We start from the raw sequence: 14,928 nt of genomic DNA on the forward strand, positions 1-14,928 counted from the left end.
CTGGGTCGGTCTGACCGAGTTTTCCTGTGCAACCCCGCTCTGCCAGTCCTGGTTCCTCTTACCGGTCTGGCTGAAGGGTTTGTTGTTGTCGGACTTCCGTATAGTTCAATTTTCTGTGTTTTGGTTGTGTTTTTTTTTTTTTTACTAAAACTTTGTTGTCTTTAAACTTGGTTGTGCGAGAATGTACAGTGTTTCCACCTACACCTCCATCTTGGCAGAAGTCCCCCCAAATTTTTTTCAATAAACCTTAAAAAAATTCTACTTAGTATGTACAAAACATTGTATTTAATTTTTATAGTCTTTTCTCTGCATAGAAATTATTTTTTTCCTTTGCATACCTGTATTTAGAGAGGGTTTTGTTGTGGGGTTTTTTGGTTTTTTTTTACTTTATTTATTTACTTATAGAGAGAAAGTAAAGAAGGGAAAGAGAGGGAGAGAAACATGGATTGGTTGCCTCTACACTCCCTGAACTGGAGATCTAGCCAGCAACCCAGCCACATGCCCTGATGGGGAATCAAACTGGTGATCCTTTAGTTTGCAGGCTGACGCTTAGTCCACTAAGCCATACCATCCAGGGCTAGAGAGTTTTTAACAAAAGTTAAAAGCCAGAGTACATGAGATCAAAGCCTGGCTTGGCTACCTCCTAGCTGGATAGCCTGGGTATGGTACTTGATTTCTTTGTATCTTGGTTTCCTCATCTTTAAAATAGGCTAGTAATAATGGTAGCTATCGCTTACCATGAGTTACTGATTATGGCATGCTTTGACGATGTACGTCTCTTTCTAGAATCAGCTGAGCTCATCAATGTAAAGTGCTTAGGACACAAGAAGTCCCCAGTAACTGGGACCCATTGATGTTCTAATTTTTTTCCACTCACTGTTACAATTTAGACATTGCCCATTCATCTCCCTGTGACTTGCTTTGTCTCACCTTACCTTTTCAGCCAAGTCTTTTGGAGTCTTCACTCCATGCCTACAGACTACTTAACCCACCCCAGTTAGACTCCCTACTGGGACAGTTCTCAGACAGGTCATCAGGAATCTCAGAGTTACCAGATCCAGGGGGCATTTCAGTCTTCACCTCAACTAATCTCCTGATGGCACCTCTCTTTTTCCTGAGATTCCCTAATCCCCTAGCTTCCCAGGCACAGCCTGTTCCTGCCTGAGTCCTGACCTTTCAATAATTTCCCCTTTGCACTGTACTGGAGGCCGCTCTGTCTCTACCTACTGTTTAAATGTTGGTGCATCTTCTCTTTCTGTTTATTAACTCTGACCTCAGGTGAGTTATCTGGACTCCATGCTCCTGGGTTTCTTCATGAGTAAACTGGAGATGGTTGTGTTCCTCCTCATAGAGTTAGGTGAGCAAGTCTTCATCTGCTGAGTACGGCACCTGGTGTTAAGACAGCACTCAATAAATATTGGTTGCTATGTTTCAATAGCAACTAATTTTGCTAATTTTAATTTTGGAGAGAGGGGGAGAAATATCCATTTGTTGTTCCGCTTATTTAGCATCATTGATTGTTCTTGTGCCCTGACCAGGGCTGCAACCTTGGCGTATCAGGATGACACTCTAACCAACTAAGCTACCCAGCCAGGGCAATATTAGTTGCTATGACTACTACTAATACTATTATTATTATTATTGCTTTGCTATAAATTTCTGTTGACTCCTGTGGCTTTCACTATTCTCCACATACCTCCCAAATAGATCTGTGGCCCAGACTGTCCTCTGACTATAGGCCTGTTTCTGACTTCTAGGCTCTTGGAGTCTACTCGGATGTGCCACAGGTATCTCAAATTCTCAAAGCCAGAATTTGGCCTCTGTCCCCTTAAACTTGTCTTACCTCCCGTATTCCACCCTTAGTGTATGATACCTTCATTCACGTGGGTACCAAGCCAGAAGTCTACAGGGCATCTTAAATGCCTCCCTTTATTCACTACCTCACCTTCTTTTACATCTTCTAGCATTTCCATGCCTCTCCATCTTTACTTGGACTTACCAGCAATGCTCAAAAATACATGTCAACCCCTGTCTGGTGTGGCTCAGTTGGCTGGGCGTTGTCCACAAAGTGAAAGGTCACCGGTTCCATTTCTGGTCAGGGCGCGTGCCCCATGGTTTGGGTTTGGTCCCTATTGGGGCACATGTGAGAGGCAGCTGATCAGTTTCTCTCCTACATTGATGTTCCTCTCCCTCTCTTTCTCCTTCCCTTTCCTTCTCTCTAAAATACATAAAAATTTTTTTTTAAAGATTTTATTTATTTATCTTTAGAGGGGAAGGGAAGGAAAAAGGGAGAGAAACATCAATGTATGGTTGCCTTTCGTGCATCCCCTGCTGGGAATTGGCCTGCAGGGAACCGGCCTACAACCCAGGCATGTGCCCTGACTGGGAATCGAACTGCGATTGTCTGGTTCGCAAGCCCGCACTCAATCCACTGAGCTACACCAGCCAGGGCTAAAATACATAAATTTTTAAAAATTAAAAAATACATGTTGAATGAATACTTGAACAAATAAAAGGACTATTGCAATAGCCTCTTATTTCCCCCTTCTAGTCTTCAATACATTCTCTCCTACAACGCCAAAGTGACCTTTCAAAAAGGAAAATCTCGTATTATTTTTGCATAAAATGCTTCAGCATTTTAGAAACCTTGTTGCTAACAGTTTCCCAAAATCTGTTCTTCAGAATGCAATGACTTGTATAAGAAGCATGCAGTGGTTAAATCATTTTGGGAAATTCTCAATTTCCCATCCCCCCTAGATTGGGGATTTAGAATGCACATTAGCATATTAAAGGCCCTGAGAAGTCCTCTAGTAAAGACACCAGTTTAACACAAAATTTTTCAGGCCTCTTTAACTCTGGAGTCTTTTATTGCAGAACCCTTTATCCACCTGAATCAGTGGAACATGCTTGGGAACCCTGTTCTGTAGGATAAAGTCTAAATTTTATTCCATGGTGTTCTAAGAAATTCTTTTTAATCTAGAACAATACCGAGATTAATACAATCACCATCTGTACACCCATTACTAGAGGTGATAATCATTAACAGTTTGCTACAGATTAAGTTGCTAAAAGATAAAATCTCGGCTCCTGAGGCTAATTCTAATCTTTCTCTCAACCCACAGAGGCAACCATTCGTGGATATCATAGTCCTTGTTGTGATGACTCCTTTCAAGTTCTTTTCTATATTCTAGAGTCCTTGTAGCCATTTCCTGTTGCAAAGTGCAAGAACTTCTCTAGGGCCAATGCGTAGAGGTGGTAGAAGGAGCATTGTAAACTCTGTTAGATGCTGTAAGACTACATTCCAAAGTGTTTGTTCCAGAACATATACTTCTACTCCAGCCAAGTGTGAAAATGCCCCCTTTTCCCCATATCCCTTCCAACAATCAGAACTGAGCTTTTAAATTTTTGCTAGTGAGAAGTGATATCTCATCATTGTAATTTGCTTTTTCCTAATTACTAGTGAAGTTGCACACCTCTTGTGTATCAGCTATTTGGCTTTTCTTTGCTGTGAGTTGTTCACTCCTATCCTGTGCCCATATTTTCCCTTACATCATTTGTCTTTTTCCTTATAGGTCAGTAAGGCATTTTCTAACCCAAGGGAAAATACTCTTTGTTCTTTACTTGGCAGATACCTTGTCCTACTCTGCCTCTGTCCTAATTTGTTGTCTTTTGCCAAAAGATTTTCATTGGCATGTGGTCTGGGCTCCCTGGGTCTTGGAGTGTATGGTTTTAATAAATGTCTATGAAACAGCTACTACGATACTGAGGAGAAACCACTGCCCTTCCTTTCCCCCCCTTTTCCATAGATCCATGTGTCCTACCAGAAGTACTTCAAGCTGGAGCCCCTCCACGCCTACCATCGGGTCATCAGCCTGGAGGACTTCATGGAGAAGCTGGCACCCACCCACTGGCCCCCTGAGAAGCGGGTGGCCTACTGCTTTGAAGTGGCAGCCCAGAGAAGCCCTGACAAGAAGACATGCCCAATGAAGGTGAGTCCTTTGGCTCCGGGGGGTCTTTCTGCCTGTTCCACGGTACCTAGGTCCCTGAGACACTGCATAATGACACAGTGTTGGGGAAGGCACCAGAAGGGTGTGAAGTTGAAAGGTGGAGATTTAAGTTCCATTTCTGGCATTGTAGGTGCCGTCACTTTGGGTAGAGGACTTTGCTTCCCCTGAGCCTTTATTTCTACCTACAAAATAAAGATGCCAGGCCTTGCTCTGTCTCACTCATAAAGTATTACAAGGGCCAGGGTGTAAGAGTGCTCATAAACTGTAAAATGCCACATCAGTAATAACAGGTCTGCTCACGTAGCACTTACTACGCGCTGCACCATGCTGAGAGCTTTATGCGTATTAACCCATTTAATCTTCAGATGCTCTGTGAGGAAAGGACAGCCCTGTTGCCCTGGCTGGTGTGGCTCAGTGGATTGAGCGTTGGCCTGTGAACCAAATGGTTGCCAGTTCGATTCCCAGTCAGGGCATATGCGAGGGTTGCGGGCCAGGTCCCCAGTCCCCAGGTGAGGGCATGCGAGAGGCAGCAACACATTGATGCTTCTCTCCCTCCCTTTCTCCCTGCCTCCCCTCTCTCTAAACATAAGTAAATAAAATCCTTTTTAAAAATTCCTGTGTTATAGAGGCCACTGAATGCAACAGAAAGAGGTTCAGTATTTTGCCCAAGGTCTCACAGCAAACGTGTGGTGGAGCCACGATTCAATCCTCTGTAATTCAACTCCATTGTCCACTCTCCTAACTTGTATACTTTTCTGCCTTAGTAGACAAACGAGCAGCTGTTATATTTTATCAGCACACATTTGTGAATTTATAAATTTCTGGCACTTTGGGAATACGACAGTCTTCAATATAGCTTTCAGTGCTTAAGCCGAAGTCCAGGGAGGGTGGTTGGAGGAGCCATGAAATGTGAGAAAAGAGACTTTTAGGGCTTATAGCCCTGACAGTGCTCTCACTTGCTGTGTGAGCTTGGCAAGTGTCTTACTCCGTCTGGCCCTAATTTCCATATTGGAAGAAATAGCATTGGATTAGCTAGTCTTGAAAGTCTCTTGAAGTTCTCTAATTCACAGCCCCGTATCCAAGGTCCACTTCCTCCTCAGACCCAAGTCGATGCCACAGGGTCAGCAGGGTGCGGCATGAGAGTGAGCAAGTCTTCTTCGTGCACTGGTGAACATCTGCTAGAAACCAGGCTCGCGGTGGGGTTGCCTTCCTCAGGCCCCAGACAAAGAATTACAAAGTGACCTTCCTGTCCCTGCTGGGTCATCCTAAGTCAAATCACCGGGGTTCCCCCCCTCACAGTCCCTTGGCCCCATGAGTTGGCTTTCCTTCTCCCTCAGTAAGCCTTTGACCACTCTCTTTCCACAGGAAGGAAACCCTTTTGGCCCGTTTTGGGACCAGTTTCGTGTGAGTTTCAACAAGTCCGAGCTCTTTGCGGGCATTTCCTTCAGCTCCTCCTACAAAGACCAGTGGATCCAGAGGTACTTGGCGGGAGCAGCGTTGCTGGTTTGGAGAGGGGTATGGGGCACTGGGCATTCAGCACCTTCCTGACCCTTTCCCTATCTACCACACCCTGATATATGAGACCAAAGGCGTGACTGTTCTGTCTGCTGAACTTGGGATCCTGTGTGATCTGTTCCCATCTCAGCGTCTGACATAGTGGGACATTGACCTGCCACGAGGTTGAGCAAGAGTTTATCAGTCGATAAAGGATGTTATAAAAAGAATATTGTGCAGTCACATGAGTGTTGATTTCCTCCTCTGGATATGAGAATCACTCCCCTGTTACCTTCCTCTTAACATGGTGAAAACTGGAAGCAGCTTCTGGAGAAGAACAATTTTAGGTGCAGGCTGAGAAATGATGTCATCCTGATAATAATTGGATGTGCCTTAGTAGTTGCACTCCAGTCAGCCCTATTTTTTTAAAAAATAGGTTAGCAGGGCATAGACACAGATGGTGAAATATTTATAGAATGTCTGCCATGTAGGAGATACAGTACTTAAAGGTCAGAGGTGGTATATAAAAATGAGGAAGATCCAGCCTCAGCCTTCTGCTGTCTGGTTATAATGATGATAACCAACACAGCGCAGTTGCCCTTAATGCTAGAGGCGACAAGAAAGAATGTGGACCTACAAGTCAGATTTGGGTTAGCTATAAGGAGCTTATGAATTTATGTGTGGTCATAGCACTTTGCATTAGCAGGCCAAGGATAGCTGAGTGGAGAAGTAAGCACAAGCTCAGGATAAAACAGGCCTGAACTCCAGCCAGCCCTGCCTCTTTCTCAGGTGAGTGAGCAAACCACTCTAGCTACCTGGCCTGAGTTTCCTCCTTGGTTTAATGGGGTACCATGGTATCTGCCTTCTAGTATATGAAGCATGTGGCACCTTGTAGGGATCCAACCAGTGTTAGCTATTACTGTTATTCACAAGCTTTATTTCATTTAAGCCTCTGAGAAATGTCATGAAGTGGATATTGTCAGTTTCCTTTTGACAAGTGAGAACACTGTGCTCAATGAGGTTTAATAACTTGCCCAAGGTAATGCAGTGGACATCCTTGCCCAGGGATATTGAGTGGACACCTGGGGTCTGTATGTACACCTTTAGTAGATAATGAGAACTATACTTAATGACTACTATATGCCATACACTGTGTTGTCTTTTAAGATAATAACTCATTTAATCCTTCCACAAGTTAGCAGGGACAGGTGTTATTATCATGTGCTTTACAGGTAAGGAAATTGAAGAAGAGAGGAGTGAAGTCACTTGTCCAAGATCACACAGCCTGAGGTGGCAGTCTGGAATTTGAACCCAGGCATCCTGACTCTAGAGCACCCTACTACTTAATCACTAAGCAGAAAACAGCTGTGCCTTTAACAGCTGCCAGTTCCTATTTGGGACTTGCCTTCAGAGCTACTTCATGAGCTACGGAAGATGCTCAGTCCTGGCAGATTCTAACCCGCCTCATCGCTGATTCCAAACAGGGTAGTCCCATTCAGCCATCTCCTTGGTTCTCCCCATTTAGCTCAGTGACCTGGAGCTATTGCCAGAAGGCAGACCTGCCCTGAATGGATAGAGATTGGCCCCTTATCACAAATGCCAGGAAAAAAGAAAAAATGATACCAACTCTAAAAGCAGCTCCAAAAGCAAATTCCAGAAAGCCAGAGAAAGCGCACAGTTCTGGTGGGACAAGAAGGGACAGTACTGCCGGGAGGCCTCAGTCTTGGGATGCTGCTGAGATACCTTTTTATTACCCCATGTCTTTTTGGGATTCACTGAGTGGCAGGAATTGCAGAGGGCTTGGGGAAGCTTCTGCCTTACAGCCAGATTTTTAGGAAAGGAAGACTAATGAAGAAGGTGGGGTACCTGGAGGCAACTTGAGAGAGTTAGGGCCACCTGGGCAGCTGCCTTCCTTTATGCCTTCATTCCACACACATTTTGGAAGCGCCTCCTGAGTGTCAAGCTGGTCTGGATGCTGGGCATACAGGCAAGAATAAGGTATTGAAGGCCCTTGCCCTGATGGAGGTGAATCTAATGGGGGAACAGTGAATCCTTTTATGTAAGACAAACAGATGATGTGTGATTGGCAGGACTGAGACCTTGCCTTCATCAGCTTGGGCTGTGCTAACAAAATACCACAGGCTGGGAGGCTTAAACAACAGACGCTTATTTCTCACAGTTCTGGAGGCTAGGAATTCTAAGATCAAAGTGCCAACATGGAAGGGTTCTGGTGAGGATCTCTTGGTTTGCAGGTACTGCCTTCTTGCTGTCTCCAGACATGTTGGAGAGAGAACGAGCTCTCTTGTCTGTTATAAGGACACAATTCCCATCACGAGGACTCCACCCTCATGACCTCATCTAAACCCTACCACCTCCCAAAGGCCCCACCTCCTAATGCTAACACATGGGGGGGTTGGGGCTCCAACGTAGGAATTTAGGGGGGATGCAAACATTCGATCTATAACAGATCTGAAGGATGAGGAGCCAGCCATGTAAAGAGATGGAGGAAAAGGGCGTGCTTCATGGTGGAGACAGGGACGGCAGAGGCTCTGAGGCGGGAATACTCCTGGCGTGGTCCAGGGGCAGGGAGAAGGCCAGCCGGCCCGTGTGGACCGTGTGAGGTGGAGAATGCAGGGTGTTCCCCTTGTCTGTTGCTGCGTAACCTCTGAGACCCAGTGCCTGGTGGCAGTTGCTCATTTCTCAGAGCTCTGTGGGTTGGCGAGGCCGAGCCAGGCAGTTCTTTTGTTTGTTTTCTGCTTTTCCATTTTCTTTATGGAATCCCCAGTGTACAAGGTTTCAATCCATATTAAACGTCTAATTCCTTGGCATGAATACCTGTTAGAATGCTCACCACAGATTTGGTGGGAGATTTTTTTTTTAAATAAAAAAGAAAATTAAATTTACTTGTAATTCTACCACCCCTCCAAAACACACTACTAGCATTCTGATGTATATATTTCCACCCTCCTGACAGTTTCATACACATGTATGTCCCTACACTGCTAACTTGAAATTATTATAGTTTGTCATTAAATATTTAATTACCTTTTCTGAGGAGTAATTAATATTAATAGTTACCTGGATAGTAAATATCACTGGCAAGATCAATTTTAAAAATACAAAAACATGGGATTTCAAAAAATTGTGTCCTGACCAGGTGGTTCAGTTGGTGGGAATGTCGTCCCTCCACCAAAAGGTTGGCAGGTTCAATTCCCGGTCAGGGCACAGAGTAGGTTGTGGGTTCCATCCCCGGTCAGGGCCCATACAGGAGGCAGCTGGTCAAGGTTGCTCTCTCACATCGATGTTTTTCTCCCTGTCTAAAATCAACGAACACGTCCTTGGGTGAAGATAGAAAGGAAATGGCACTGCTGCGCATGTGTACCAGCAGAGTACACGTGTTTGTTGGTTTATCTAAAAACTTTAAGTGTACGAGTCAGTGGCATTAAGTATATTCAGTGTGGTACAACCATCGCCACTGTCCATCTCCAGGACGCTTCATCATCCCGGCAGAAACTCAACCCGTTAAACAGTAACTTGCCAGCCCCCGGTGGCCTCTGTTCTAGTTTTCTGCCTCTGAACTGGCCTGTTCCGGGCGCATCATGTAAGTGGAGTCATATAGCGTTTGTCCTTTGTGTCTGGCCTGTTTCAGTTAGCACAGTGTCTTCAGACTTCACGCACGTCGTAGCACATGTCAGAATTTCAGTCCTTTTGAGACTGAGCGTCAGCCCACCCAGAGGGAGGAGATTTGAAGAATTACTCTGCCAAACCGGATAAAAGATTGGGAAAGTGGGCAGGGTCTGACCGTGCAGGCCCAGGGAGAGCAGTCTGGTAGGAAACCTGTGAGTGCTTTTTAGGGTGTGTGGATTTGCAGCATCTTCTAAAGTAGTGGACTTGCTTGCTGCAGAAAATTGTCCTTTGGGGCAAAGGTACGGGTGTAGAGAGAATGGTACGGCTCACTGTGTGACGCAGCAGATTGTTTTCCTTCTCCAGCAGCAGTGCTCCGTCTGTGAAATGAAGGGGTGAGCCGGGGCGCTGGTTTTCAGACTGTTCCTTAGAATTCTTGAGAAGTGCCTACCGTGCTGGGGGTGGCCCCAGGAGCCAGGTGGGAGGTTCTGTTCTCTTCCCCCACTTCCTTCAACCAGTAACCCTCTTACATATCACCCAAAAGTTTGGGTGGCCCCGGTCTAGGTGTCTCAGGCTTCACTTCAACCTCACTTAACAGAAGACCCCAAATAACAGCAAGTCGGAAAGACAGAAGTTTATTATTTTCTTCAGTAAAAAAGTTCTGGGGTGTGCAACCGTGGCTGGATGGTAGCTGCATCGTGTTGGCAGGGACCAGGCTCCCACCTCTCTGCGCAGCTGTCCCAGTGTGGCTTTTTTCCTTAGTGTCATCTCTTAGGCTAAGCTTCAGCTGTCACATCCTTGCCCCGGTCAGCTAGAAGGACAGGGGCAGAAGAAGGGCACATCTTCACCTTCTTAAGTAGCCTTCTTATAGCTTGCTCACAACTCTTGGGCCAGCATCTGTACATGGCCCTGCCTAGGTGCAAGAAGTGCTGTGAAATGTCTTTACCTTGGGCTGCTGTGCCTCTAGCGGAAAGCTGGGTTCTAGGAGAGGAGGGTAAGAAGTGTTTCTTTCCCACTAACTGATTTCTGAGGATTCTTCCAGCTCTGCTGGTTCTGAGATGGTAAATACCCTGGTGTAGATTTAATTCCATACACATTTGTTGCACATTAACTGGCGGAAGGTTATGTTCCATCATGAGGCTGGATGATTTTTGCAGCATGAAGATAACAGGTATTCCCATGCATAGCTTATCCTCCTCCCTGGCTGCAGCCTCTCGAGAGAGCATAAATAGGTGATGTGTAATTAGGAGGGCCGAGGCCTGAAAAATGAGGAGCCAGCCATACAAACAGCTGCAAGAAAAGGCGGTTCTTCAGAGCAGGGATATCGAGAACAGGGCTCGGCCTCACTTGTATCCCTGCATCCTCTGCTCACCATGGTGAACGTCCGCTGGTGTGTGGGTGCATAAGTGGATGATCTGCGTAGGGAAACCCCAGCCCGTTGGGGCATCTCAGCAGAGTGGGCATAGAGTGAACCCCAGAGGTTCACGGCACCCAGAGCAGGAACCTGCTTTTAGCTACACTGTGAACCAGGCAGAGGGCCTGACTTGGGCAGATGGTGTGGTCAGCCTTTCTTCCCCAGTAACACTCTCCTCCCTCAGAGGAAGCAAATGAGCACATCAGTCTGGGCCTCCAGCTGCTTGTCACGTCAGAGGTGACATCCCACTGGAACAGCTGGGAGCTGTTGAGGGGAGGGACCTTCCACATCTGGAATTCACCAAGGGTCAGTCAGCAGCAGGGTCTTTCCAAAAAGGCAGGGAGGGTGCAGATCCTGATTTCAACTTCATGGCCCAGCCCTCTGGGAAGTCACAGTCCCCTGCTTTCCTTTTCAGATCCTTCGAGGTCGCATCTGAAAGGAGCCTAGCGGAGGGCCTGGCCCGAACTGGGTGCTCAGTTAATAGTCACCTCTTTCTCTAATCCCGGGCAACCTGATCTGGTCTTTCTGGTGTATTCTAAAAATGTTTTTATTATACCTACTGTGTGTTGAGGCTTGTGGTAGGAGCTGGGAATCAAAAGAAAAGAATTCACCACAGACTCAGCTTTTTAGGTGTTTGTTGACTGAGGCGGGAGAGGTGGGAGTGAAGAAAATAGTAGTTAAGAATTTAGGTTCTGGCCCTGGCCAGTGTGACTCAGTTGCTTGGAGCATCTGCCTATAACTGAAAGGTTGTAGGTTCGATTCCCAGTTAGAGCACATACCTAGATTGTGGGTTCGATCCCCAGGCCAAGCACAGACACATGTGCCCCCCATTCCACGTGCATACAGGAGGCAATCAATGGATGGTTCTCTCTCATATCAGCGTTTCCCTCTCTTCCTCATTCCCTTCCTGTCTCTCTAAAAGCAATGAAAAAATGTCCTTGGGTAAGGATTAAAAAAAAAGAAAGAGAGCTCAGTGGATTGAGCGTGGGCCTGCGAACTAGGCAATTGTGGTTCGATTCCCAGTCAGGGCACATGCCTGGGTTGCAGGCTGGTTCCCTGCAGGCCGGTTCCCAGTGGGGGATGCACGAAAGGCAACCATACATTGATGTTTCTCTCCCTCTCTCCTTTTCTTCCCCTCTAAAGATCAATAAATAAAATCTTTAAAAAAGAAAGAAACAAAGAAAGGTATAATTTCTGGAGCAGACAGCCTGCATTTAAATTCCAGCTCCAACAATTCCAATTCCAGCTGTGTGACCATGAGCATGTTACTTAACCTTTCTAGCCTCAGTTTCCTCATCTGTACAATAAGAAAACTACTTACCTTACAGGGCTCATATGAGAATCAAATGAATTAATATACACAAAACAATTGGAGCACTGTCACATAATAAGGCTTGATAAATGATTCATATGTGTGTATGGTTTCCAGTTACAATGGTTTGACTTAGGAGTTTTGACTCTACAATGGTGTGAAAGTGATATGCACAATAAATGACATGAGCTGTTCAACACTTTGTTATAAAACAGGCTTTGTGTTAGGTGTTTTCACCCAACTGGAGGCTAATGTAAGTGTTCTGAGCATATTTAAGACAGACTAGGCTAAGTTGTGATGTTCGGTAGGTTAGGTGTATTAAATGCATTTTCAACTTACAACATTTTCTGCTTACAGCGGGTTTATTGGGACAGAATGCCATAGTAAGTCGAGAAGCAACTCTGCCTATAAAATTAAATTCTGACAGGATGAGTGTTATATAGAGCCAGACTGTCAGTGACCACTTGTATGTTAATTCCTCCACACCGGCCCGGGACCGGGGTGTGTGGGAATCACGGTATTTGGGCCCCTACCCTCCTGGGCTGAGGGTGGAGCACATCAGTGTGCAGAAGGCCACAGAGGAGGAGAGGGACAGGGAACCCTCCTGAGGAGCTGAAGCTTGGGAGTGGCGACAAGTCTGGAGGTCTTGGAGGTTAGGAAGCTGTTTGGGGAGTGTGGTGTTTGGGTTGGGCGTGTTGGAAGTGGCATGTTCATTGGAGCGCTGTCCAGCAGGAGGGGACTGGATGAGTACATCACGGTTTATTCGTGCAAAACAGAGAACTTCAAGAGAAGCTAACAGGATTGTATGATCCACATGATCAATACGGCCCAATCTCTAAAACATAGAGTTGAATTTTGAAAAAGCTGAAATAGGTACCTGCAATCTGGCGATGTGGTGGTGTTGATGATAGTGGTGGTCAGAATTTTCTTGGAACTTTCTGTGTGCCAAACACTGTTCTAAATGCTTTGCTTGCATTTGCTTAATCTCAGCAGCCCTAGGAGGTAGGAACTATTATTAGCTCCATTTATACAGGTGAGGAAGGTAAGGCATAGAATGGTTAAGCCACCTGCCCAAGTTGATAAGTGGCACAGTCAGCATTCTAGAACAAGGTTATCTGGCCCAACAGCCCATGCTTTTACCATTATACTGTGTAAAAAGCACAAAGTATAATATCTTTTATGTCAATAGTAAAAGTGTAATCATGCATAAAATCTCAGTATCTTTTTAAAAATATTTATCTATTTATTTATTTTTAGAGAGAGAGGAAGGGAAGAGGAAAGAGAGGGAGAGAAACATCAATGTGTGGTTGCCTCTTATGCATTCGCCCCCATCTGGGAACCTGGCCTGCAACCCAGGCATGTGCCCTGTCTAGGAATCAAACTGGAGACGTTTTGGTTCACAGGCCGGCAGTCAGTCCACAGAGCCACAGCAGCCAGGGCAAATCTCAATATGTTCTGGGCAGAGTAAGAAGGGAAAGAAATTATAAGATAGAGCTTTTATTTGGGTGTATGTATTGTTTTTAATCTGAAGCAAAGTATTAATATCTGCTCATTTGAGTCCTGGGTACGTGGATTGTTTTTTGTATTTTCCTGTACTGTTTTAAATATTTTGTCATTTTTAACTGAAACTTTTATTGAGGTAATTTTGGACTCACATGGAGTAATAAGAAATAGCATGGAGGGATCTCATGTACCCGGTGCCCAGTTTCCCCCAGTGGTAACACTTCGCAGAACTGTCGTGGGGTATTACAGTCAGGATGTTGGCATTGATACAATCCACCCATCTTACTCAGATTCCCCAGTTTTACTGGTGCTCGCTTCTGTGTGTGTGCATGCGTGTGTATGTGTGTGTGTGTGTGTTTAGTTCTATTCAATTCTGCTACATGTGTAGGCTCCTGTGGCCACCAGCGCAATCAAGATATCAAACAGTTCTAACACTGAAAGATCCTGTGCGGCCAGTTTGTAACCACCCCCCTCTCTAACTGTGCACGTGCCCACCCACACCTCAGCCCCTGGCAGCCATTAATCTGGTCTTTATTTCCATTCTCTTCTCCATGTTGTCATTTCAAAAATGTTATATAAGTGGAGTTATCCGGTGTGTAATCTTTTGAGAATGGCTTTTTTCACTCAGCGGAATTCCCTGTAGATCCATCGTGGTTGTTGCCTGAGTTGGTAGTTCATTTCTTTTCACTGCTGTAGTTTTCCATTGGTGGGATGCACCGTCGTGTTTGCACGTTCAGTTGTTGAATGACATCTGAGTTTTTGGCTTTTCTGAATAAAGTTGCTGTGAACATTCATCTGCTGGTTCCTGTGTGAACATAGATTTTCATTTCTGAGTCAAACGGTAGTTGTGGGTCTAGTTTTACAAGAAACTGCCAAACTGTTTCCCAGAGTACTGTGCCTATTTCATAATTTTAAGAACAGGATTTTGGCCGGCAAAGGAAGGCATCACAGGTAGAGGGAAGAAGTCTGCAGAGCTCTGGCATTGGAAGGTTTATGGGACAGCTGGGTGTTTCACATTGCCGGCATGGGCTCTGGGCTTAGCTCAAGATGGAACACGGGTTTGCTCCTCATCCATCGTTAGCAAATCATGTGTCAGACACTGTTCTGAGCACATGGAGGCACTGCCGTCAGAGGCGTGAGTCTAGCAGAAAAGACAGGTGAGATGACTGCAAGGTGCGTAGTGTACAGGCGGAGAAGGGCCTCTGAGGGAGGTCTGACCGTGGACATCTGTAGAATTCTGGTGCTTTCCACGAGTGCAGGGCCATGCCTGTCTCGTCCTGCCCTGGGCTCCAGCACATGGTAGGTAATCATTAAATACGTGTGGAGTGTTGAGTGGATGAGCTTATCCAGCATACACACATTCCCTGTGAGTGTGGCCTGTCCATTGCCCCCTGGAAGCAGCTACACGACCCAGTCCCGCCATGTGGGTAAAAGGGCAAGGCTCTGTCCAGACACCACACCCAGGAGTGAATTACCACTCCACAAACTGGAAGCCAGCTCTACTGGAAATTTTTAATTGTTAAACAAGCAAAGAAGGTTGTAAACTCCAGGCGGCTGGGCAATATTGCGCATTG

At 45.7% G+C, this 14,928-nt stretch overlaps 1 protein-coding gene across 1 annotated transcript in view; it reads left to right on the forward strand.

The window, feature by feature from the left end:
- Positions 1–14,928, forward strand: part of POFUT1 (protein O-fucosyltransferase 1) — a 28,643-nt gene that overhangs the window by 4,815 nt on the left and 8,900 nt on the right. Inside the window, exons 3-4 of the mRNA XM_037143209.2 lie at positions 3,807–3,989; positions 5,373–5,485. Coding sequence (XP_036999104.2) covers positions 3,807–3,989; positions 5,373–5,485 — 296 coding nt within the window. The remainder of the gene's footprint in view (positions 1–3,806; positions 3,990–5,372; positions 5,486–14,928) is intronic.

Source organism: Artibeus jamaicensis, unplaced genomic scaffold (assembly GCF_021234435.1).
Source record: "Artibeus jamaicensis isolate MK-2021 breed Jamaican fruit bat unplaced genomic scaffold, CSHL_Jam_final contig_685, whole genome shotgun sequence".
Classification (NCBI taxonomy): domain Eukaryota; kingdom Metazoa; phylum Chordata; class Mammalia; order Chiroptera; family Phyllostomidae; genus Artibeus; species Artibeus jamaicensis.